This window comes from Lynx rufus, unplaced genomic scaffold (genome assembly GCF_022079265.1).
Source record: "Lynx rufus isolate CCGP_SWC_20201006 ecotype Redwood Valley unplaced genomic scaffold, mLynRuf1.p SCAF_6, whole genome shotgun sequence".
Lineage (NCBI taxonomy): Eukaryota > Metazoa > Chordata > Mammalia > Carnivora > Felidae > Lynx > Lynx rufus.
This window is the reverse complement of record NW_025814878.1, coordinates 46,128,357-46,153,426: the sequence shown is the minus strand read 5'-3', so window position 1 is coordinate 46,153,426 and position 25,070 is coordinate 46,128,357. Positions and strand designations below refer to the sequence as shown.

The window sequence follows — 25,070 nt, the reverse complement described above, 5'->3', positions numbered from 1 at the left end:
TATGACCGGCTGGGTTTTTTCCTCCCATATTCTTGAGTGAAAGTCATAACTGTTACCACAATTTTGCCACCTCAGGTTAAACTGTTTGACTACACCTTAACAACTATTTTACAGTTTACATTATTCCTGAAGTATTAAATATATGGTTCTTTATTTAAAAATTTTTTTAAATTCATGGTTCTTTAAATCACCGCTAATGATAGGTCAGAAATCTCTATTATATAAATTTCCATGTAAATTCTTTTGAAGCATGTGAGATGATAGTATTGTAAATTTTGGAGGTGGGGGCCCCCTTTCAACTAGCTCATCAGTTTGAGAACATTGAAAAAAATATTATCAGACAATTTCAGATTATATTTATTAAACCAGTTTCTAGAAATAGTTTTAGAAAATAAATTCCCACCCGTTGACCTAATCGAGCACGGAGTTGCCAGTGCTTCACGGCAGCCGCTGAGCTCGGCCAACTCCAAGGCTGGGCGAGCCACATGGTTGGAGGTAGGTAGAGCCCTCCGAGGCTGGGCGCCACGTTGCTTTTCCCTTTTTAAATAGGCAGACAACGCTTCGGGCTATTGTGTAAACGGATCGAGAACTCCTTTTCCTCGAACATCAGCTAAGGCAGGGGCAGAATTAAAGCGCCTTCTAATCCGACCCTCGGCAACATGTGCGTCACGGACAAATACTGAGTTTTAATGTGTGGCTTCTTTCGTCCTGAGGAAACACATACTTTAGAGAATGGCCAAGTACCACGGCAATCGCGGTGAACTGCACAGGATCAAAACCACCACGCCATCCCAGCAGTGGCCACCGCCCCCGCCGAACCCCGCCAACCCTAAGGATCCACCCATGTTCTCTGCTAACCAGTTTAACGCAGCGCGGCGCACCCTTTCCCCACTCCGTTCCCGTTCTCCCCACCCATTCTGCATTCGACCCCAGGCTCTCGGTGGCCAGCCGGACAACACAGCGCCGTCTCCCGCCCAAGGGACAGCGCGAACCCAAACCGCAGCGCGGCGGGTAGCTCTCCGCGCTCCCGGCAGGCGGGCCGCCAGCCAGCCGCAACTCGGCGGCTGCTGATTGACAGGCGGGAACACCTATGAGCCTCAGGGGCGGGACGCTACGTCACTTCCTGGCCTTTCGGGGGAGACGGCATATATAAATGCGGTGCTCACGCAGCGCCCTCGCTTCCACAGTATGGCCGGCGACATTAGCTAGCGCTCGCTCTACTCTCTCTAACGGGGAAACAGCGGACTACAAGAGACTGAACTGTATCTGCCTCTATTTCCAACAGACTCACGTTCAACTTTCGCTCACAAAAAAAAAAAAAAGCCGGGAAAATTTTATTAATCCTTTTTTTAAAAAAAGTTAATATAAAATTATAGCAAAAAAAAAAAAAAGGAACCTGAACTTTAGTAACACAGCTGGAACAATCCGCAGCGGCGGCGGCAGCGGCGGGAGAAGAGATTTAATTTAGTTGATTTTCTGTGGTTGTTGGTTGTTCGCTAGTCTCACGGTGATGGAAGCTGCACATTTTTTCGAAGGGACCGAGAAGCTGCTGGAGGTTTGGTTCTCCAGGCAGCAACCCGACGCAAACCAAGGATCTGGGGATCTTCGCACCATCCCAAGGTGGGTGCTGGGGGCTGTCGCTGCCTGGAAGGCACCAGCCACGGGCTGGGGTCGGGGGCCCCGGGTTCCCGCAGCCTTCAGGTGGGGGCGGGTCCGCGGGCGGGGCTCGTTTCGGCTGCCGTGGAGGGGGGGGGCTCGGTGCTGGGGGGAGCGGCCGCGTCCACGCGTGGCCCGAGCCGACTTCTCCCGCCGCCGTTGCCGGACCGGGCGCTGCCCGGGGGGAGGGGGAGGAGGCCGGCGCGCCGCGTGCTCAGGTAACGTCCCCCGCGCAGCGTGCGGGGCGGCGGGCGGCGCCACTCGGTGTGGTTTGTGGGCCCGCGCCGTCCGACTTTCCCCTCCGGAGTTGGCGGTCGGGACCCCGGGTGGGGGCGCCTTGGGGCCGCGCGGGCTGCCTCCCGGCAGGTGTGGCTCAGAGAGCTTAGTCAGGCGCTACTTCGGGCGTTCCCCTCTCGGGGAGCGGGGAGGGTGGGAGTGGGTTTGAAGCCGGGCTCGTTCTCTCCGCGTGCTTCGGGAGGTGGGGGCTCTCCCGGTCTCGGACTGAGGGTCTGGCGCGCAGGCCTCCCGCCCGCGGTCGGCGCTGGCAGCATGTGGCGCCCGGGCGGCGGGGATTGGGCGGGAGCAGTGGTGTCGCAGTGGCTGGGCCCCACCGCCGCCCTAACGTGCTCTGCACCAAAATCCTTTTCGGGGCGGCCCCGGAGCCCACCGAGGCTGGCCCCGGAGACTCTTGACCTTGGCTGTGTAACCTGTTACCGCGTCGGCGGGTCCCGGGCGAGGTGCGGGGTGGAGAAAGGTTTGTCTAAATTTACGGGTAGAGGCCCGTCCGAGCCAGGACATAATACCTTTAATGCCTAAGCCTGCAAAGGAATCTGGGGCCCCAGCCTCCCACCCCCGGCAGTCACGCGAGAGCGCTGGGCTGATCGCGCAGAAAAGAAGAGGTCTTCTCGTGGTCTTGGGAAAGCAGAGAGCAAATGGAAGTACAGGCGGTTGCGAAGGTGCCTGGGCCTTTCCCGTGGCGCTCACACCGCTAGGCACCCCTTGCCTTTCCGCGCACAAGTGCGGCGAGTGTGACGGTGCGGCGGAGGAACCGGCGCGGCTGCCTCGTTGAGGCGACGACCAATGAGCTCCTGGGCCCGACCGGGAGCCTGGCCCCAGGGTGTGGGCCAATGGGCGTTTCAGGAATGTAGGCTGCGCTCGCTGCAGTCCCTGACAAAAAGCAACTGGAGAAGGGAATCCAGGCGGACACGTGCTGCCGGGACTTTTAAGGCAGTAGGTCTGTCTTGAAGGATCCTCTTGCTAAAAGCGTCGTGTTAGCTAGAATGTGACAGGTCTCATTTTTCAAGCTTTGTTCGACACTTAAAATGTCTAACGTAGACCTTCACTATGTGCCAGGTTCAGCTTTAATCACTGTATTATAGGAGGCAGTTACTTACAAATACTGGGAAGCTTAGTATTTCCTCCATTTCACAAAGGGGGAAACTCCCTGGTGGTGATACGCGTCTGGTGAAACAATTGTGATCAGATAATCTAGAAAATCGTGTCATTGAAGAACTAATGAATAAGTCTCTCATAAGGTGGTTAACAAATGGTTTTGCTCTGACTCTTTAAATGTTCTGAAGCTTTATTTGTAAGCACACATTCTTAATAAAGGGAAGAGGGCTTTTCTTCCTTCCAAGTTCTTAGGCAGAAATGCCAGAATTTAAGCTTGGGCTTTTTTGCTTAAGTTCCCTGAGTCAAGGAGGAGGGAGAAAGGGTTATAAAAGGGCAGTTTGCTTTCTGTAAGTAAGAACCACTGTTCCTTTGTACTTTGGTCAGCAGAACTTGTTTTGCTCCCTCAGTGTGGCTCTTAAAACGATGGCAAAAGTTAAACCTTCAAGGACAGAATATTGTTTTGTTCGTGATTTGGTGCGGTAATTTTATAGACCTTTAACATTCATTAAATCACTATCTTGAGAGATTGTACCACACTTAAGCTGTTGTAGATAGAGCAAGTAAGAACTGGAAAATCTGTTTAACTGAGAGGTCTTTTGGCAACCTTGGTAGGAACTTTCTCTGTGACCTGTCAATCAAGTATAAATAAATTGCCTCTGGAATATCTAAATTTGAATTCAGCATTTAATAACTAGCTGTTTGATGTCTCTTCATCTCTAAAATGAAGACAGTACTGGTACCTACCTTCATGGAGTAGTTGTGAGGATTAAGTGGGTTACTTTAGGTACACTACTTTAAAAACTGACACATAGTAACCACTCTAAGTTATTATCTTTGGGGGTTTTTTGTTGGGGGGGGTTGGGGTTTTGGGTTTTTTTGCTTTTTAAAGGCCATTTTTTTTCCTTTTCCCCCTTTTTAAGCAAACAAGGTTGTAGAAGAAAATATGTCAGATGGTAGTCTAAAAGACTACATATTAAAGGGTGTCCTAGCAATTTGATGTATTTTGACTCCAGTAGAGGAGATAGTGTCATTGGGGAGTTTTAGATTGCACCATTATAATACATTCTACGAAGTATTTTATCTTTGTAGCCTTATTTTTATTTAATGATAAAATTTTATTTAATGATAAAAATGTTGAAGGCAGAAAGACCTTATCTCCACTGTCAGTCATCCATTAAAATGCAGACAGACATTTTGTGTAGTGTTTTGTGTCAACATACCACAATTTTTTCATTCTGTTAATGATCTTAACTTAGCAGGTTTGCATCCTATTTAAGATATCTTTACTCACTAGAGGTTAATGAAGATGTTCTTTTTTCCTCCTAAACTCTGTTTTGCTTTTTGTATTTAGATCTGCATTTCCATCTGGAATTGATTTTTATTTTTAATATAGTATGAGGGAATACAATGCACTTGAAGCAAAATTGGCTCATCTTTCCAAGCTTTAACTCCCAAGTTCATCTAGAACTGTTCTGTTAAACATTTCCTACTCTCCTGTAGGCCTTTCAGTAGAATTCACCTTAAGTATAATCTGAACAAAGTATGTGATCTGGAGAATCTTTTTACTAACTTCTCAAAGGAGACATGGAGCACACTATACAGTTTTTGGTTTTGTTATTTTAAGTAGGAAAATCCTGTCTGGACTGGGTTAAAGAATGCTGGTTAACAATATAGACAATATGGGATTTTTTTTTAAGAAGATCATTTTCTTTTTAATGTTTATTGTTTATTTTTGAGGGAGAGACAGCATGAGCAGGGGAGGGTGAGAGAGAGAGAGAGGGAGACACAGAATCTGAAGCAGGCTCCAAGCTCTGAGCTGTCAGCAACAGAGCCCACATGAGGCTCGAGCTGACAAACCGCGAGTTCATGACTTGAGCCGAAGTTGGACATTTAACCCACTGAGCCACCCGGGTGCCCCGCTTAACAGTATGTTTAAGAAAAGCAGCATTCTGGGGCACCCGGTTGGCTCAGTCAGTTGGGCGTCTTCAGCTTAGGTCATGATCTCGCGGTTCGTGGGTTTGAGGCCTGCGTCAGGCTCTGTGCTGGCAGCTCAGAGCCTGGAGCCTGCTTCGGATTGTGTCTCCCTCTCTCTGTCCCTCCCCCTCTCTCTCTGTCCCTCCCCCTGCTCATGCTGTGCCTCTCTCTCTCAAAAATAAATATTTTTTGAAAAAGCAGTATTCCATATCAATAAAGGAATAGATGATGTGTTCTGAAACTGGCTTATTTCACACATTATATTATAGAAAATGGCTGCTATGGGGAGGAAGTCTGTTGGAAAATTAGAAATTTTGAGGAGAGGAAAGGTTTTTTGCTTTTGAATTCATAGCCCTGAGCTATTATTCTTAGTAATGAAGTGGGTTCAGATGGGAAATTGTAGTGGAGGCGAAGAGAATAAAAATTATGGGAAGGTTAGAGGTGTATTATTTGCAGTTAATGTGAAACTATAAAAACTACAATCTATGGTGGTCATGTTGGAAACAACATTTAGGACAAAGTGGGATGTTCTGCCATTTCTCTCCTTCAAATTTTGTAAGCTACAATTTAAATCACTATCCATATAATTACTGCTACATTCAGTTGATTACTTTCAACAGGTGCACTTTAAAAAGGGTGGCTTGGAGATAGCAGTTTAAACTTTTTCAAAACTTCTTTGAGAAAGGTAACAAGAGAAGCTTACTTCAATAGGAAGCTTTTCTACTTCAAACCTTTTTACACTAAAAGGTTTCTTGGGTAGGGGTTGTAAATTCCTTCAATGTAAAATTACTGATTCTGCAATAGTGTGCAATGATGTAGTCAAGTAAGGCAGGAGTTCTGGGAAAGTTAATTTTGAGGTATGACTTAGAATCCTTGCAACCAGCCCTCATCCTTTACAAAAAATTAAGTTGTAGTTTATAGTGTCTGATCTACTGCATCTTAGTAGGATCCAACTCTTTGGGTGACATGAGTGATAAAACTGCTCTGAAGGGTTTCTTCCACCTGCGAGCAGCATTCTGTTCCTTCAGACATTTACTTTGTAAAATTGAGATTAAGAACATCTAACACGTGGAGCACTTGGGTGGCTCTGTCGGTTAAAGTGTCCGACTCTTGATTTCAACTCAGGTCATGATTTCATGCTTTGTGGGATCGAGCCCATGTCAGGCTCTGCTGCACTGCTAGCATGGAGCCTACTTGGGATTCTCTCTCTCTGCCCTTCCCGTTTGAGCTCTCTTTCTCAAAGTAAATAAATTAAAAAAAATTTTTTTAAGCATCTAACATTAAATTTACCATTTTAACCATTTTTTGTAATTTTCTTTTTTTGAGAGAGAGTGAGGGGGGTGCAGAGAGAGTGGAATAGAGGATCCCAAGTGGGCTCTGCTCTCAGCCCAGAGTCTGCTTCACATCTTCTCTCCCTGTCTCCCTGCGCCTTCCCTGCTCCTGCTATCTCAAAAATAAACATTTAAAAATACTTCTATAATTTTAATTTTTTTAAATTTTTACTTATTTTTTAAAAATTTACATCCAAGTTAGCATATGGTGCAACAATGGTTTCAGTAGATCCTTTAATGCCCCTTACCTGTGTATCCCATCCCCCCTTCCACAACCCCCATTAGCAACCCTGTTTGTTCTCCATATGTAAGAGTCTCATGTTTTTGTTCCCTTCCCTTTATGTTCATATGTTTTGTATCTTAAGTCCTCATATGAGTGAAATCATATGATGTTGGTCTTTCTCTGACTGATTTCGCTTAGCATGATACCCTCTAGTTCCATCCACGTAGTTGCAAATGGCAAGATGTCATTCTTTTTGATTGCCAAGTAATACTCCATTGTATGTGTATGTGTGTTTGTGTGTATATACCACATCTTCATCCATCCTTTGGTGGGCCTTTGGGCTCTTTCCATACTTTGGCTATTGCTGATAGTGCTGCTGTAAACATTGGGGTGCATGTGCCCCTTCGAAACAGCATACCTGTATTCCTTGGATAAATACCTAGTAGTGCCATTGCTGGATCGTAGGGTAGTTCTGTTTTTAGTTTTTTGAGGAACCTCCATCCTGTTTTCCAGAGTGGCTGCACCAGCTTGCATTCCCACCAGCAGTGCCAAAGAGATCCTCTTTCTCTGCATCCTTGCCAACATCTGTTGTTGCCTGAGTTGTTAATGTTAGCCATTCTGACAGGTGTGAGGTGGTATCTCATTGTGGTTTTGATTTGTATTTCCCTGATGATGAAGGATGCTGAGCATTTTTTCATGTGTCAGTTGGCCATTGGGATGTCTTTGGAGAAGTGTCTATTCATGTCTTTTACCCATTTCTTCACTGGATTATGTTTTTTGGGTGTTAAGTTTGATAAATTTTTATAGATTTTAGATACTAACCCTTTATCTGATATGTCTGTGTTGTTTGTAAATATCTTCTCCCATTCCATCGGTTGCTTTTAGTTTTGCTGATTGTTTCCTTTGCTGTGCAGAAGAAGCTTTTTGTTTTGATGAGGTCCCAATAGCTGCTTTGGTTTCCCTTGTTTCTGGAGACATATTGAGTGAGAAGTTGGCTGCGGCCAAGATCAAAGAGTTTTTGCCTGCTTTCTCCTCTAGGATTTTGATGGCTTCCTGTCTTACATTTAGGTCTTTCATCCATTTTGAGTTTATTTTTGTGTATGGTGTAAGAAAGTGGTCCAGGTTCATTTTTCTGCATGTCACTGTCCAGTTTTCCCAGCACTACTTGCTGAAGAGACTGTCTGTTGGATATTCTTTCCTGTTTTGTCAAAGATTAGTTGGTCATACGTTTGTGGATCCATTTCTGGGTTCTATATTCTGTTCCATTGATGTGAGTGTCTGTTCTTGTGCTAGTACTATACTGTCTTGATGATTACAGCTTTGTAATACAGCTTGAAGTCCGGAACATTTAAAGATATTTTTAAATGATGTGTACCCCCAACATGGGACTTGAACTCCACCCTGAGTTGAAGAGTTGCACACTCCACCAACTGAGCCAGCCAAGTGCTGCATTGGGTTATTTATTTTTGTTCTTGTGGAAGTTCCTTATATATTCTGAATGTTTACCTTTTATCACCTATTTGATTTGCAAATATTTTTTCCAATTCTGTATTGTGTTTTCACTCTTTTGAATGCTTTCCTGTGATGTGCAAAAGTTAAGTTTGATACAGTCCCGTTTGTCTTTTTTTGCCTTTGTTGTCTGTGCTTTTTGTGTCATATCTAAGAAAGCACTGACAGATCCAGTCTACTGAAGCGTTTCCCCATGTCTTCTAGGACTTTTGTAGCTTTTGGTCTTAATTTTTGTCTTTAATCTATCTTAATTTTTGTAGATGGTCTTAGGAAGGATCCAACTTTATTATTTTGTGTAAACACCCAGTTTTCCTAGCACCATCAGATGACTCCCCCCCCCCCCACCCCCAATTTTGTAGTCTTGGCACCTTTGTTGAAGGTCATTTGAGGCATTTACTTACTATATTTAAAAGTATGGTCAGTTGTCCATTTGGGGTCTTGTTGAATCAGATAACAAGTCGTTTTACTTGTTTCTTTTCCCTTGTAAACACTCTGGCTTGTTCTGTTTTTATTAAATCACAGACTCTTTAAGAAAACTTTAAATATAGGGGTGCCTGGGTGTCTCCGTTGGTTGCATGACTCTTGATTTAAACTCAGGTTATGGTATCACGGTTAGTGAGATGAAGTCCCGCTTATGGTCACTATCAGCACTGAGCCTGCTTGGGATTCTGTCTCTCTCTCCCTGTCCCTCTGTCCCTCCCTGCACATAAGTGCACTCTCTCTTTCTCTCTCAATAAATAAACTTTTGGGGTGCCTGGGTGGCTGAGTCAGTTGAGCGTCCGACTTCAGCTCAGGTCATGATCTCACACCTCGTGAGTTCAAGCCCCGCATCAGGCTTTGTGCTGACAGCTCAGAGCCTGGAGCCTGCTTCCGGATTCTGTGTCTCCCTCTCTCTCTGCCCCTAACCTACTCGTGTTCTGTCTCTGTCTCTCTCAAAAATAAATAAACATTTAAAAAACTTTTAAAAAATCAATAAGCTTTTTTTTAAAAAAAACTTTATTTTTAACATTTTATTTATTTTTGAGGGACAGACCAAGCACGAGCAGGGGAAAGGCAGAGAGAGAGGGTGACTCAGAAACCGAAGCAAGTGACTCAAATCTGAGCTGTCAGCACAGAGCTGGACTCTGGGCTCAAACTCATGAACTGTGAGCTCATGACTTGAGCTGAATTTGGATGTTTAACTGACTGAGCCCCCCTGGCGTCCCTAAAAAAAAAAAAATTAAATATAAAATGTAAAATTTTGCTTTTCTGGCATAGTGATCTAAGATTATTCAATCCATGTACTGTTATTAGTAAAGAGTATCCTATTTTGGGGTGATACATGATCTGGTTGTCTGGGATCCAATAAAGCTTTATTTACAAAAGGAGGCTTGGGGCACCTGGGTGGCTCAGTTGGTTGAGTGCCCGACTTTGGCTCAAGTGATGATCTCATGGTTGTTGAGTTTGAGCCTTAGGTTGGTGTTGGTTTTTCACCTTTCTTTTCATATACATGTATTGACATTTTCGGTTTTATTTCTCTCACATCTTGCCCCTTGATTTATTCATTCTTTGAAAGCCTGTGGGCTATCCTAAGATTGTCTTTTTGGTTGATAAACCATCCAGTTGTTTTAACAAGTGTTGTGGGGTTTTTTTTTTTTATGTTTATTTTTGAGAGAGAGCATGAGTGAGGAAGGGGCAGAGAGAGAAAAGGAGACACAGAATCCGAAGCAGGCTCCAGGCTCTGAGTTGTCAGTACAGAGCCCGATGTGGGGCTCAAACCCACAAACCATGAGATCATGACCTGAGCTGAAGTTGGACGCTTAACCAACTGAACCACCCAGGCACCCCAAAGTGTTTTTTTGTAATGTTGATTTATTTTGAGAGAGCACCTGTGCATGAGTGGGGAGGGGGCAGAGAGAGAGAAGGAGAGAGAATCCCAAGCAGGCTCTGCCCTGATAGCACAGAGTCTGATATAGGCTCGAACACACGAACCAGGAGATCATGACCTCAGCCAAAACCAAGAGTCTAGATGCCCAGCCAACTGAGCCACCCAGGCACCCCTAAAGTTTTTTAAAGCAATTGTGTTCCTTCATACTGTGACTTTGAAAAAATACTAGATGGTTTCTATTAGATGAGGAAGAGCTTGGTTGCAAAAAATTATTAACTAATGAGTGAGTGCAAGAGCATTCTGGTGTCCCTCAAGGTGGAATAAGCACACTGTCTAGCGTTTACTAAAAACTTTGGACAGAATGCATGGATCAGCTGAGGATTCTGGAAAGTAAATGTTAGCAGGTGAATTGGAGAAGGAAACCATAACTCAAAATAGCACTGAGACAGCTATGATTTCCTGTTTTTTATTTCCTTTGGTTATCTCTTGGGGTGGTCTGAAAAGCTGCCAGAAGCTGGTAACTGCACACTAGGTGCAGACAAAAAGAGCTCCGAGAGAGGGCCAACCTGGTCCAAGAGAGTGGGGGAAAATCTTTTTTTGTATTGCTTTGCTTTTTGTGTGTGTGTTTTGGCCAGAAGAACTGTGGTCCCAAAAGTAAAGAGCATCATGGATATATCCCTGTTGATATTTTTTCTTTTCATTTCCCTGTTTGGCCAGAGAGGGACAGATAGTCAAGGCAGAGTGGAGAGAACCAAGAATTGGGCCCTCACCCTGAACCAGAAATTGTCAGCAAGATTATGGGGAGGAGAAAGATGAAGAAAGTGATCCCATAAAGATTTATATGAATACCACTGAGCTGCTCCTGTATGGATTTGATCACAATTTATCAAAGGCTTTGAAAAGTGATAGGTCACCTCCCAGTCCCAGTCTGGCCACTGGGTGACAAGCAGGGCAGATCTGAATACCATGGCAGGGGCTTTCATAACTAAACAGAAATCATAACATATAACCCATAGAAGTTGGGTAAAAACTTGAAGACTGAACTTAACCATTTCAATTGCCTGCTAAAACAATTTTTTTTAATTACTTTTTTAATGTTTGTTTATTTTTGAGAGTAAGAGAGGGAGACACAGAGTGTGAGCAAGGGAGAGGCAAAGAGAGGGAGACAAAGAATCCTAAGCAGGCTTTAGGCTCCAAGCTGTCAGCACAGAACCCAACATGGGGCTCAAACTCCCAAGCCGTGAGATCATGACCTGAGCTGAAGTCAGATGCTTAACTGAACCACTCAGTTACCCCTAAAACAATTTTTAAAAATCAGCATGCTCCATAGGATTTAAACAAGATTTAAAATTATATAACATGATCAAAATGCTAAGGATGCAATCATAAATTAAAAACAAATCACCAGGAAATTCTCAGCATCCATCAAAGGAAAAAGACTGCAACTTCAAGGTGATGCAGATCAAGATTTACAAACAGCTATCATAACCATTCCATAAGAAGTAAGAGCGAATTTTTTTTTTTTTGGTATGTGAGAGAGACAATCTGAGGGGGTTAGGGGCAGAGAGAGAGGGAGACACAGAATCCAAAGCAGGCTCCAGGCTCTGCGCTGTCAGCACAGAGCCTGACGTGGGGCCTGAGCCCAGGAACCTTGAGACTATGACCTTAGCTGAAGTCAGCCATTCAACCAGCTGAACCACCCAGGTGCCCCTTGAAGTAAGAATGAATACTCTTAAAAGGAAAGACGAAGTCTTAGAGAAATAAAAGAAAAAATTTAAAAATACAACAGGAAAGGGGCGCCTGGGTGGCTCAGTCGGTTAAGCGTCCGACTTCGGCTCAGGTCATGATCTCTCAGCCTGTGAGTTCGAGCCCCGCGTCGGGCTCTGTGCTGACCGCTCAGAGCCTGGAGCCTGTTTCAGATTCTGTGTCTCCCTCTCTCTGACCCTCCCCCGTTCATGCTCTGTCTCTCTCTGTCTCAAAAATAAATAAAGGTTAAAAAAAAAATTAAAAAAAAACAAAAACAACAACAGGAAAGGGGCACCTTGGTGGCACAGTAGGTTGAGCATCTGACTTTAGCTCAGGTCATGATCTCACAGTTTGAGTTCGGGCCCCACATTGAGCTAACCGATGTTAGTGCAGAACCTCCTTTGGGTCCACTGTCCCCACCTCTCCCCTGTTTGTACTCTAAAAAAAAAAAAAAAAAAAAAAAAACCAGGAAAATAACTACTGGAATAAAAAGTTTATTGGGTGGGCTTTAGTAGAATGGAGATGACAGAAGATTGACTGAACTTGAAGATAGATCAGTAGGAGTTACCCAAGTTGAACAACACAGAAAAGATTGGAAGAAATGTCCCAAAGGTCTCTCAGGTTCTGTTCAGACCAAAAAGTTTAATATGTTTGCATCAGATTACACAGAAAGAGAAGGGTGTGTTGCAGGAAAAAACCTGAAAACAGAACTACGTTCATTATAATGAGTAGATTCTACAACTAAATTATTTGGCCGTGAAATGAGTAAGTTTCATTTATGTAGATTAAAATAAGATGGCATTTCAAGTGGAATGATCTAGTTAACAAGATAAACTTACCTTTTTAATACGAATTGCCCTCTAAATACCTGAATTATTAGTGTGACAAATTTAAACAGTAAAGGATCATGTAACTATTTTAAATTTAAAAATTTTAGGGCTATAGCGGGGGGCCTACCTGGCTCATTTGGTAAAGCATGTGACCTTTCGATCTCAGTCACGGATTCAAGCGCCACGTTGGGCATAGGGATTGCTTTTTAAAAATAAGTGAAAATTCAAGGCTGTTATTTCTCCAAATGTCCATAAGATCTCATCAGAATAATTACTTATTGCCAAAGTCAACAAATATTTGAGGACCTTCTATGAGCTGGACTAGGCACTGGAAATAAACACAATACAACACAAAGTCCCTAACTACACGGAATGAGTGTAGTGGGATTGGCATGAATACCAAAATAGCCACACAAATACTAGGTAAGCATTCTGAGTTTTTTTTTAAACGTTTATTTATTATTGAGAGACAGAGTATGAGCATGGGAGGGGCAGAGAGAGGAGGAGACACAGAATCCGAAGCAGGTTCCAGGCTCTGAGCTGTCAGCACAGAGCCCTATGTGGGGCTCGATCCCACAAACCGCGAGATCATGATCTGAGCCAAGTCGAACACTTAACCGACTGAGCCACCCTAGGCGCCCCAGCATTCTGAGTTTTAAAACCCTTTGAGGTGCCTGGGTGGCTTAGTCAGTTGAGGGTCCGACTAAGGTCATGATCCCAGTGGGGTTGTCGGATTGAACCCCATGTCGGGCTCTGTGCTGAGCGTGGGACCTGCTTGGATTCTCTCTGCCCCTGCCCCCCACCATTATGTGTGCACGTGCTCTCTCTTTCTCTGTAAAGTAAAAAAACCTTTTAATGACATTTGGTCTGGTGGGAATAGTTGAGGTGATTTGAGCTAGAAGAAGGGGGCTGAGGACAGGAGTTCTAGGTAGGGTGAAATCCATTCCAGCAGTACTCTCGCTCCCACATGGCATGATATGGGCAAATTGAGTTTATGGTGCCCTATTTCTAGGAATGTTGGTGGAAAAGCCCAGTGTGACTGAAATACTGGGAATGGGGATAGAGCTAGTTACCTGTATATTTTGTCTGTGTGTTTTATTTATTTCAACTGTTCTTCTGATACAGTGTCTTTATATTGCAAATTTTGAGTCAAATGAGAAGGGGAATGCCAGGAGATATGAAGATTAGATAATAGTTTATTCTCTGGGTGTAAAAAAGGATCACTCTGTAATGAGGGGACCTGGAACTGTTGAGGGATAGATTGACTATACTGAAAATAAAGAATGTAAGCTTATAGTGACTGGGATTCCTAGCCCCTTACCCTGTTTTGCCTACTAGAAATCTTAATGCTCTTTAGGCAAGAGAATGGAATATTTGGGTAATCTGACTTGCCCAGGAAAGAACTTTAAAAAAAATAGTGATAGGGAAGGAGTTCCGCAGTGAAACCACCCAGTCACCGTGCCCTGCATGAAGGCCCGCAGTAAATACACCCCATCCGGGTGTGTAGACCTTCTGACTAGCTAAGTCTTAGTACCCTATTCTTGGCCAAGAATCACTCAAAAGAAATGTTGAAAGGAAACAGTTGGGGGAAGATCTAAGGATAAATTAATGCATAGAAAACCAAACCAAATGAAAAAGCAGGACAGCTTTTAAATCCAGAGAAAAAGTTATACAAGAAAGAAAAAGTTCATGGAGCACAATTAAAAGTCTTAACATACTGTTAACACTGCTGTATGATTCATGAAAGTTAAGAGAATAAATCCTAAGAGTTCTCATAGTGGAAATTTTTTTCTTCTTTTGCTTTCTCTTTTTATTGTATCTGAGATGGATGCTAAACTTACTGCAGTAATCATTTCACAATATGTAAATCAAGCCATTATGCTGTAGGCCATAAACTTACATACAACGATATGTATGTCACTTATAAAACTGGGGGTGAGGGAGTCAGCATGGATAGTGAATAAGAACTGAGAAGGGGTGATAGGACTCAGTAGCATAGCCAGTGAGTGTAGAATTCTAATGGGTGAGCTGAATTCTAATGGGAAGTCATTAGGTAAGATCTAAATTAGATAAGCTCTAAAGAGAGACCCCTGTGCTTCAAAATTCGACTTAAAGCTTCTTGCATTTATAGTGTATTAATTATAATTAATATTTATATTAATATTGTATTAACATTTACCTTTTTGTTCAGTATTTTGAACACAGTATTTTTTTTTTTAAGTTTATTTATTTTTGACAGAGACAGAGTGCTAGCATGAGCTGGGGAGGGGCAGAGAGAGAGGGAGACACAGAATCTGAAGCAGGCTCCAGGCTCTGAGCTGTCAGCACAGAGCCCGACGTGGAGCTCGAACTCACAAACTGAGATCATGACCTGGGCTGAAGTCGGATGCTTAACCGACTGAGCCACCCAGGCGCCCCAGTATTTGAATTCTTATCATAGGTAAATTTTGTATGCATTATGTAATTTAATCTTTATTAGTCATGTGAAGTAGGTCTTATTGCCCACCAGATATTTTAAAAAAAAAAGCCTTGGGACACCTAGGTGGCTCAGTCAGTTGAGCATCTGACTCTTGATCTCAGCTCTAGTCTTGATCTCTGGGTTTTAGGGTCGTAGGTTCGAGCCCAGGCATGAGGCCTACTGGAGGAAAAAAAAAAAAAAAGCCTATTTATGGAATACTGGGTTCCAGACACCTGGGTGGCTCAGTTGGTTAAATGTCTGACTTCAGCTCAGGTCAGCTCAGGTCATGATCAGATCAGTTGGTGAGTTTGAGCCCTGCATTGGGCTCTGCGCAGACAGCTCAGAGGGTGGAGCCTGCTTTAGATTCTGTGTATCCCTCTCTCTGCCCCTTTCCTGCTGATCCTCTTTCTCTGTCAAAAATAAACATTAAAAAAAATTTTTTTTTAGAATACAGTGGGTTCTGAAATGCATACATTAGTGAATTTTGAGTCTTAGAAATGGGAAAACCCAAGCTGTTGCTTGGCTTCCTAAAATAAGAGGATTCAGATGATCAGTTTGTATTGTTCAGAACTGCGTCTTAATTGCAACTTTTTTTCTTTCCTAAATAAAAAATTGTACCATTTTAAAAATTTGAAACAAACTGCAAAAATATGTCCCACTCTAATGTGTATTTAAGTGTTTTAAGTTTTTTCAGATAGGTGTCAGTACTGTTCAATTTAACTAATTTACCCAACGTATTAATGTAATTACTGCCTTCTCTATTGGTCACATAATTGACCACTGGGCCATTAATAATCTCTTCTAAAAATGATGAAACAGGCACAAAATGCTGGTAGGATTGATTGCCACTGTGCTTGATTTTTTTTTTAATTTTTTTTAATGTTTATTTTTGAGAGAGAGCAAGCAACAGAAGCAGAGACTGAGAATCCTAAGTAGGCTGCTGTCAGCTCAGAGCCAGAGGCAGAGCTCTATCTCATGAACCGCGAGATCATGACCTGAGCAAAATCAAAGGTCAGATGCCCAACCAACTGAGCCACCCAAGGCGTGCCACCTGTTTTTGTGCTGGCTGTATTGTTGAGGATTTCTTTCTTTCTTTTTTGTATCTTTTTTGTATTATTTATTTTGAGAGAGAGCACAAGCGGGGGAGGGACAGAGAGAAGGAGAGACAGAATCCCAAGCAGGCTAATAATCCGCATCATTAGTCCAGAGCCCCATCGCACCCCTCGAGATCATGACCTGAGCCAAGATCAGGAGTTCCACATTTAACGACTGTGGCACCCAGCACCCCTGTTGAGAATTTCTTAAAGATTCTTAACTGGATAAGAAAACTAACCATAATGTGCTATTTTGGGGGGTATTCAAGAATGATCTGCCAAACATTAAGAGCCTTAAAAACATTTCTAGCCTTGGGGCGCCTGGGTGGGTCAGTCCATTGATCCTTGGTCTTCTGGCTCAGGTTATGATCTCACAGTTCATGCCCCACATGGGCTAGCTGCTGTCAGCCTGTCAGCACAGAGCCTGCTTTAGATCCTCTGCCCCCGCCCCCCGCCAACTCTCTGCCTCTCCCCTGCTCATCCATGCGTGCGCGCGCGCTCTCTCTCTCTGTCTCTCTCAAAAATAAATTTAAAAATACTAAAAAAACATTCCTAGTATGTTTTTTTAACTGGTAATTTTAAGTTTGTCCTGTGGAACTGTTTTATGTATTTCTGTTTATAGTGGGCATGTTAAAGAGGAAGCACTTTAAAACATTTTTTTTAATGTTTATTATTTTTTAGGCGGGGGGAGGGGAAGAGAGAGAGGGAAACACAGAATCTAAGCAAGTTCCAGGCTCTGAGCTATCAGCACAGAGCCTGATGCGGGGCTTGAACCCACAAGCCATGAGATCATGACCTGAGCTGAAGTTGGACACCTAACCAACCAAGCCACCCGGGCACCCCAAAAAGGAATCACTTCTTAGGTCTCAGATAAATTAAAACTACTTTATTTAGTTATGCCTATTTGACTTCCATTTTGCTGTCTATTACCTGTACTTAGCAGACTACTTTGTTGAAATGGACATTTCCTGATCCTATTAAAGAGCTTGTAGCGTTCCCAAAATTGCCAGCAAAAGCCATTTTTCAAGTTTTTATGCTCTTAGACTTTAGACACCACTAGGTATTATGATCATCAGCTGCCAAATTGATAGAAAATAGTATCTATACACTGAGTACCAGTTTACTTGCTGTCAGGCCTTTAAATCTTTTTGCCAGGCTAATCAGTGAAGAAATGGTGCTCTTTAAATTGTAATTCCAATAGTAAGGTTTAAAAAATCTAAGAATTTGAGGGGCGCCTGGGTGGCTCAGTCAGTTGAGCGTCCGACTTCAGCTCAGGTCATGATCTCGCAGTCTGTGAGTTCAAGCCCCGCGTTGGGCTCTGGGCTGACAGCTCAGAGCCTGGAGCCTGCTTCAGATTCTGTGTCTCCCTCTCTCTCTGCCCCTTCCCTGCTCATGCTCTGTCTCTCTCCGTCTCAAAAATAAATAAAAACTTAAAAAAAAAAAACCTTAAAATCTAAGAATTTGATAGACAAAAAACATCTCATTTTAACTTAATTTCTTTACTGGCTTGCTGGTGAAAAGGTAATGATTTTCCTTGGTTTATGGGCCTTTTTAATTTGCTCTGTGCATGGGTTACTCATTTTGTCATTTGTTTTTTCTTAATAAATTGTAAGTAGTGTATAATTTCCAGTTTTCCAGTTTATTCTTTGTTATTGAGTGGATATGTCAATTATAGATAGACTTTAGAAATAAAGCTAAATATTATTCATAAGAGAAGATGGAACAAGAATGTGACAACATAAAAAATCCATTGTGTAAATTGTTAGAACATTCAAGTGTGAGAGTTTTATAATTTTTATTCAAGTAGTCAAGTGCTGTTATGACTTAATCACATTTTTTTGTGTGTTAAATAATAGATCCGAGTGGGACATACTTTTGAAGGATGTGCAATGTTCAATCATAAGTGTGACAAAAACTGACAAGCAGGAAGCTTATGTACTCAGGTAAGTCCTGCAAAAACCAGCTTTTTAGCTACCTGATAACAGTCTGAACCATACATTCATTACATGGAATCGCAAATTGTTCCTCTGGATTTTAGTTCTATAATCATTTTTACTTTGAGAAATATAGTATAAAATAAAGTTTTGTTTGTTTGTTTGTTTAAGTTTATTTACTTATTTTGTGAGGGAGAGAGAGAATCCCAAGCAGGCTCCATGCGTCAGCACAGAGCCCAACACAGAGCTCAACCTCATGAACCCTGTGAGATCGTGACCTGAGTTGAAACCAAGAGTCTGGACACTTAAACTGAGCCACATAGGCACCCCTAAAATGTTTGCTTTAGATGTCCCAGTGTGCTCTGAAGTTTTACCTAATAGCTCTTCAAGATGGTTGCCATCTTTACCTCCTTGTAGTTAGCAGAAAGTATCTGTAAAAGGTGGTAGAATGGCATTGTCCTTTTACCCTCAGCCCCAGATAGAGAGGCCTTCCTGTTTAGTGTATGCCTCTCACTGTCAGAACTTCGAGCAAAGTGAAAACTTAGCTTCTTCCTGTAAATACAATTGCTATAATAGAAGAAAGCCATTCAACATGTTTATAGGTACAAAGCTAATTTATTCAATGAAAATACTAATTTCTTATACATGTTATAATGGACCTTGGGGCTACTGGATTAACAAAGTACATAAGGTGTCTGGTTTGTTTTTATCACATGCTTATTATGTGCTAAGAATATAATGGTGAGTAAAAACAAACATTCCTTTTCTTCATGGAGCTTATTATCTAGTGAAAGAAATAATGAGATGGTTACAGAAATATGTGTGAGAGTGGGTAGTACAAGGTGAGACATGAATTTAGTAAATAATATCCTAAGATAGGTGAGGTGAGGAGGAAAGTTTAACAGTAAAAGGGGATTTGTATAATGAGCTAATATGCTTTGTACCTGATTCAAGACCTGTTTGTGGGGTTCTAGAACCTTAAACTCATTTTTGTATACTAGAAAGGGCGGGATACTGTAGTACATTTATGCTTCCTTGAGATCCTCACATTTTAAATTAATAGCCAAATTTTAGATTGTAAATGATAATCCAATAGTAGATGAATTGTATCTCAGTAATACATAAATGTCATTATAACATTGTGACTTTTTCCAAATGCAGTGAGAGTAGCATGTTTGTCTCCAAGAGACGTTTCATTTTGAAGACATGTGGTACCACCCTCTTGCTGAAAGCACTGGTTCCCCTGTTGAAACTTGCTAGGGATTACAGTGGGTTTGACTCAATTCAAGTAAGTAATCAAACATTTAATCCTTTTTTCTAGACAAATGTTAGGGTTCTGTGATATGCCTAGTAAATAAATTTTTGTATACTTCTTAGTTGTGATGGGTAGTCACTGATTCTTTTGAAACTAAATGTATACGTGTTCTCAAAAATCATTGTTTCCATGCCTATTTAAAACCTCAGATCCAAAATTACTGCTCTAGAAATAATGTACCTTGTTTCTACTGCTGTTAAGACCCATCATGTATAGATTGGGTATTTTTTAGTTTCTAGAAACTCAGAGATGTGATCTGCATTCTTAATACATTGTTGATACTCTTCTCCAGCTTAAATAAAGTTGGTCTGTATGACAGTAATTCATGATATTGGTCTGAAACCTTGCTCTGACACCAGGGCCTTCATTTTTGTTTGTTGGCCAGCAAAAGATCACCTATCTTTTAAACCTATTAAAGGGAAGACATGTTAAATTTCATTGGAGAAAATATTTATAGATTTGATTTTGTTATGCATATGCAGAAAATAGTTGACTAGGAAAGGTGATAGAATTCTGTGTATGAAGTTATCTGTCTTTTTCAGAGCTTCTTTTATTCTCGTAAGAATTTCATGAAGCCTTCTCACCAAGGGTACCCACACCGGAATTTCCAGGAAGAAATAGAGTTTCTTAATGCAATTTTCCCAAGTAAGTTTAAATAGAATTGAAACTTGTTTCCTTAGAGGTTATATCCTTTCAGAGATCTTTTTATATTTGTGAAAGCATATGTATGCAAGGATATATATTAAGGATAAATATGTCAATAAAGTTAATTACAAATTCTAGAGTGTATATATGCACGGTAAGGTCAGTGTTGACAGGATGGAAGAAGAAAATGAATTGATAACTTGCCAGAAGGAGACATGATCTTTGTCTAGCCAGTTGCTCTAATTTATATCTAATTTAATGGTTACGAAGGCCGTGCTCTCTTCCTTCAGAAAAAGGTATAGTGACTTCATAAACCCATGCTAAGATGCTGTTCCATATAAGAAACTTGGGCTTGGCATTCTATTCAGGAATTGAACTGGCTTAAAAATGATAAACAGTGAGATCAGAGTGTCACTTCAACCAAATTGGCAAGATTTTCTTCCATTTACTAACTTTTTATTTATAGGCCATCCTTTTTGAACTTCAAGGTCAGGGAACTAAAAGTTATCTAATCTAATACCCTTAATACACTTATATCCTAGAAGAGGCTGAAAACCTAGGATGATTTTACTAACTTGGCACAAAACCATTCACAGGCATGATTTAAGATCCCCCCCCACCCACAGACATGATTTGAAAAGAAAGTCCAATTTCTATCCTGTTCTTAATCTATTATGAAACTATACAAGGCTGTATCAGTGCCGAGTATAATTTAGTGTAAATATCTTCCAGTTAATTTACTGTGTTAAATGAGGCTTTGGAACAACAATATGGAAGGAACATAATACATAAATGACTTGTATTTACTTGGGAGTGTATAGAGAAACAGGTGATCAAATTCCATTTCCTTAATGGAGTTTTAGGGGGAGAGGGTGAGCCATACTTTCCTCAGCACTCAGACTAACTCCCTAGCTGAAGTATATCTCTAATGACTTTTTTTTTTTTTTTTTTAATGGGATGATGAGATCCTGCCTGCTTGGGAGGGAAGCACTATCACCCTAGCTATTGGAAGAGTGGAGGCAAAAGTATCCTATGAAATGGAGCTGTTAAATTTATTTTATTCTCCTCCCTTAACAGATGGAGCAGCATATTGTATGGGACGTATGAATTCTGACTGTTGGTATGTTGGACACAGTTTTATGGGTTTTTTTTGTTGTTGTTGTTATTTGTTTTTGTCTATATAGGATTTATTTTAAATTGCTATTTGTCATTTTCAGAAACTTTTTTTTTTTTTTTTTTTTTTAACTTTTATATAGGTACTTGTATACTTTGGATTTCCCAGAGACTCGGGTAATCAGTCAGCCAGATCAAACCCTGGAAATTCTGATGAGTGAGCTTGACCCAGCAGTTATGGACCAGTTCTACATGAAAGATGGTGTTACTGCAAAGGATGTCACTCGTGTAAGCATTTTCAGGAATTCTTTAGGACTAAATAATTGTAACTCAAAGTGTATTCTTTTTTTCTTTTTTCTTTTTTCTTCTTTTAATGTTTATTTTTTATTTTTGAGAGAGAGAGACCGCATATGAGCAGGGGAGGGGCAGAGAGAGAGGGAGACACAGAATCTGAAGCAGGCTCCAGTCTCTGACCTGTCAGCACAGAGCCCAATGTGAGCTGAAACTCACAAACTGAGAGCATGACCTGAGCCAAAGTCGGATGTTTAACCGACTGAGCCACCCAGGCCTATAAGTGTATTTTTCGAATTTGTATGTAATTCAGTCTTTCCTTTCCCAGGAGAGTGGAATTCGTGACCTGATACCAGGTTCTGTCATTGATGCCACACTGTTCAATCCTTGTGGGTATTCGATGAATGGAATGAAATCGGATGTAAGTAATATTTTGCTTAATTGTTAAATATTTAAGTGTACCCATTTCATTATTAACAGAAAACTGTTTCTCTAAGGGAACTTATTGGACTATTCACATCACTCCAGAACCAGAATTTTCTTATGTTAGCTTTGAAACAAACTTAAGTCAGACCTCCTATGATGACCTGATCAGGAAAGTTGTGGAAGTCTTCAAGCCAGGAAAATTTGTGACCACCCTGTTTGTAAATCAGGTAATTTGTTTTATTACTGACAATAAAATCTTACAGGAAATAAGGATAGTGAATCATGTCATAAAACGTATCCTAAGATGGCATGTAACAGCAGATATCTAGAAGTACCACTGGGTGAGGTTATTAGTAGAAGCGATGCTTTGTTATTGATTAGACTTGGTCCTTGTTTTATATCTAGCCCAATTAATGGGTTCCTTCTGTCCTGTTTTCCCTGTAGACAGATGGGGAGGTGGGGGGACAACGTAGGACGATGCCCCTCTCCATCCACCCACAGGACAGCTAAAGTATTCAAATGCCACAGTTTCTTTAAGATAGTAGTCTTAAATACTTTTTAAGTGACTGTTGTGTTTGAAAATACTTCTGCAGATTGGAAGCACTAATGATTGGTTTAAATTCTTTTCCCCAGAGTTCTAAATGTCGCACAGTGCTTTCTTCGCCCCAGAAGATTGAAGGCTTTAAACGTCTTGATTGCCAGAGCGCCATGTTCAATGATTACAATTTTGTTTTTACCAGTTTTGCTAAGAAGCAGCAACAACAGCAGAGTTGATTAATAAAAATGAAGAAAAAACGCAAAAAGAGAACACACATAGAAGGAGGTGGTGGCTGCTTTTTAGATATTGATACCGGGGGCCGTGCTTTCCATAACCACCACCTTGTAGCTGCAGAAAGCCCTAGATGTAATGATAGTGTAATCATTTTGAATTGTATGCATTATTATATCAAGGAGTTAGATATCTTGCATGAATGCTCTCTTCTGTGTTTAGGTATCCTATGCCACTCTTGCTGTGAAATTGAAGTGCATGTAGAAAAAACCTTTTACTATATGAAACTTTACAACACTTGTGAAAACAATTCAATTTGGTTTACGCACAATGTAATATTTCTCCAGGTATCATCCAAAATTCCCCACAGACAAGGCTTTCGTCCTCATTAGGTGTTGGCCTCAGCCTAATCATCTGGGACTGTTCTATTAAATTGCTGCCAGGATTTTACATCCAGTTACCTCCACTTTCTAGAACATATTCTCTACTAATAGTACTGAAACCAATTTCTACTTCATACAGATGTTTTTTGCAACAGTGATTAAAGTTTATCTTCCACGAGTCGAGTCCTCTTCAGAAAATGATTGCAGTTACCCATTTTGTGTATTACTATTTTAACATTATTGCTTCCTGTACCTGTACTTCCTTTAATTGATTTCATTCCTTGCCATGGTGTCTTGCCTCCCAACCCCTCCCCCCCTCAATAAAGCAATATACTGTTACACTGTGGGTTTATACTAATCTTATACCCGGGAGGGGGAAGGGGAATGGACCCTGGGCTTAATTTTATTTAAAGGTCAAAGGAGTTTGTCCTCCTTTTATATTGGCATGGACTCTTTTGGGAGATAGTGACCAAAATAAACAATGGTGATTAGCAAAGAAGACACATAAATTTTATTAGGGTATACTGGCAGAACTGTTCCAGAAACTGTATGCCATTCTGTATTCCCATTAATGAGATTAGCTTCTCATGAGTACCATGCCTTTACTAACTTGCTAAGTGGTTGTGTAAAAGAATTTTTATCGCTAAGTTTATTGGCAAGGAAATATAAAGGTTGTATTGGATTTAGTAAGTCATCTCAGATGATTTACCTTAACTTTTGCTTTTAGCAGCTATCTCCAATAATTTTCATTCACAGTATATCATAAACTTTGGTTCAAAATGGAGTCTGTCTTTGCCATGTTATGACTTAAAGTTCTTTGACTTTGTGTGATGCATTATGATGGTGTTCTGACTTCCTGGTGTTCTTTCACCATGGTTTCATAGGATCAAGTGAAACTTCCCAGACTGAGAACTGTTCAGGATATTCAGACATACAGTGAAGCAGAATGCTATCCATAAGACATAAAATTCCAGACGTCTATGGGAAATGACTAAAAATACAGGCTTTGAGGAGTTGGCATCTTTTAGGTATATTTGCAAATACTGGGATATAAGCAGCTGAGAAAACAGCAAAGTTGACTAAATTTTGTATTCTTGTCCTCAAAGTTTTTTGATTCTTTCTGGATTGTTGCAGTGATGTTTTTTTGTTCCTTCCGTATTTATAAAATGAAACACTTTTTTTAGTGTTTCTAAACATAAAATCTACTTGGTTTGAAATCAAGTGGTTGGAACACAAATTTTGACTTTTATTTTAAGCATGTTGATTCAAAGTTTCATTGAAGAAACTTTCAGTCAATGGATCAGTTTGATTCTGTAATTAGCACACAGTACCTAATTAATGTTTTGTACTGTTTTGAGGACCAATGCTCAAAGTGGATTTTGTTCTTGAACAGTGTCCCAGTAGATTTGATGACATTTGTTGGCTTGAGGTCTGATTTTTTTTTTTTTTCTAATAGATTTAAGATTTCTATCTAATGTTGAAAACTGCACAAATTTGTATGGAATAAAGCCTAGAAAAATTAAAACTGTAGATTGAATAGTAATCAAAATTAATCCTAGTGTGTATGATGGAGGAGGGAAAATTTTGGTGCCATAATTTCTCTCTTCATGGTGTTGGACTTAAATCAGTTGAAATGTATTTCTGTACCACAATTTAAGCTTCAATAAAAGTTTGCTTAATTCATTGTCTAGTGACATTCAAAAAGTTTTTTGTTGATGTATTTTTTAAATAGTATAGACCAAATACTAGCCATCTGCAATTTTTATAATTTGAGGAAATTGGTATTTGGTGGTTATTGTCCAATGTTTGAGTAATCATGAAGACAGAAGATCTTTAAGCTCCTGGGAGAATAAGTAATTTATACTCAGATTTAAACATTTCTTATTAGTGGCTTCATAACTAAAGCTTAAGAGAAATAGCTGGGCTATATATATACCAGGATATCAGAGTAGAAGAGGTAAGTGGTAAGAATGAAAAATTGTGTTTGTGAGTTTGGAGTTAAGTCAGAAGTTTGAAGGTGAAATGTTCCAGGTTTTATAGAATAGGCTCTTAATAGGTGAGGGAGAACAAGCTATAAACTTAACTGGAACAAAGTTATAAGCTTGATCATTTTT

The 25,070-nt window shown here is 40.9% G+C and overlaps 1 protein-coding gene across 1 annotated transcript; it reads left to right on the top strand.

Moving 5' to 3' along the window:
• The first annotated feature begins 1,191 nt into the window (after positions 1-1,191).
• On the top strand, positions 1,192-24,639 carry AMD1 (adenosylmethionine decarboxylase 1). Its single transcript, XM_047101732.1, has 9 exons — positions 1,192-1,620; positions 17,937-18,023; positions 19,176-19,302; positions 19,872-19,974; positions 21,052-21,094; positions 21,231-21,375; positions 21,707-21,799; positions 21,876-22,031; positions 22,438-24,639. Exons 1-9 carry the CDS (start codon positions 1,511-1,513, stop codon positions 22,576-22,578), a joined length of 1,005 nt encoding a protein of 334 aa, XP_046957688.1. The 5' UTR covers positions 1,192-1,510; the 3' UTR covers positions 22,579-24,639.
• Positions 24,640-25,070: the final 431 nt, after the last annotated feature.

Bases quoted from the DNA above. Each gene is read 5' to 3' on its own strand.
- AMD1 (XM_047101732.1), top strand. From the start codon at position 1,511: ATGGAAGCTGCACATTTTTTCGAAGGGACCGAGAAGCTGCTGGAGGTT. The intron at 19,303-19,871 runs GTAAGTAATCAA...TGTCTTTTTCAG, and splicing joins GTGGGTTTGACTCAATTCAA to AGCTTCTTTTATTCTCGTAA. The intron at 21,095-21,230 runs GTATGTTGGACA...ACTTTTATATAG, and splicing joins CGTATGAATTCTGACTGTTG to GTACTTGTATACTTTGGATT.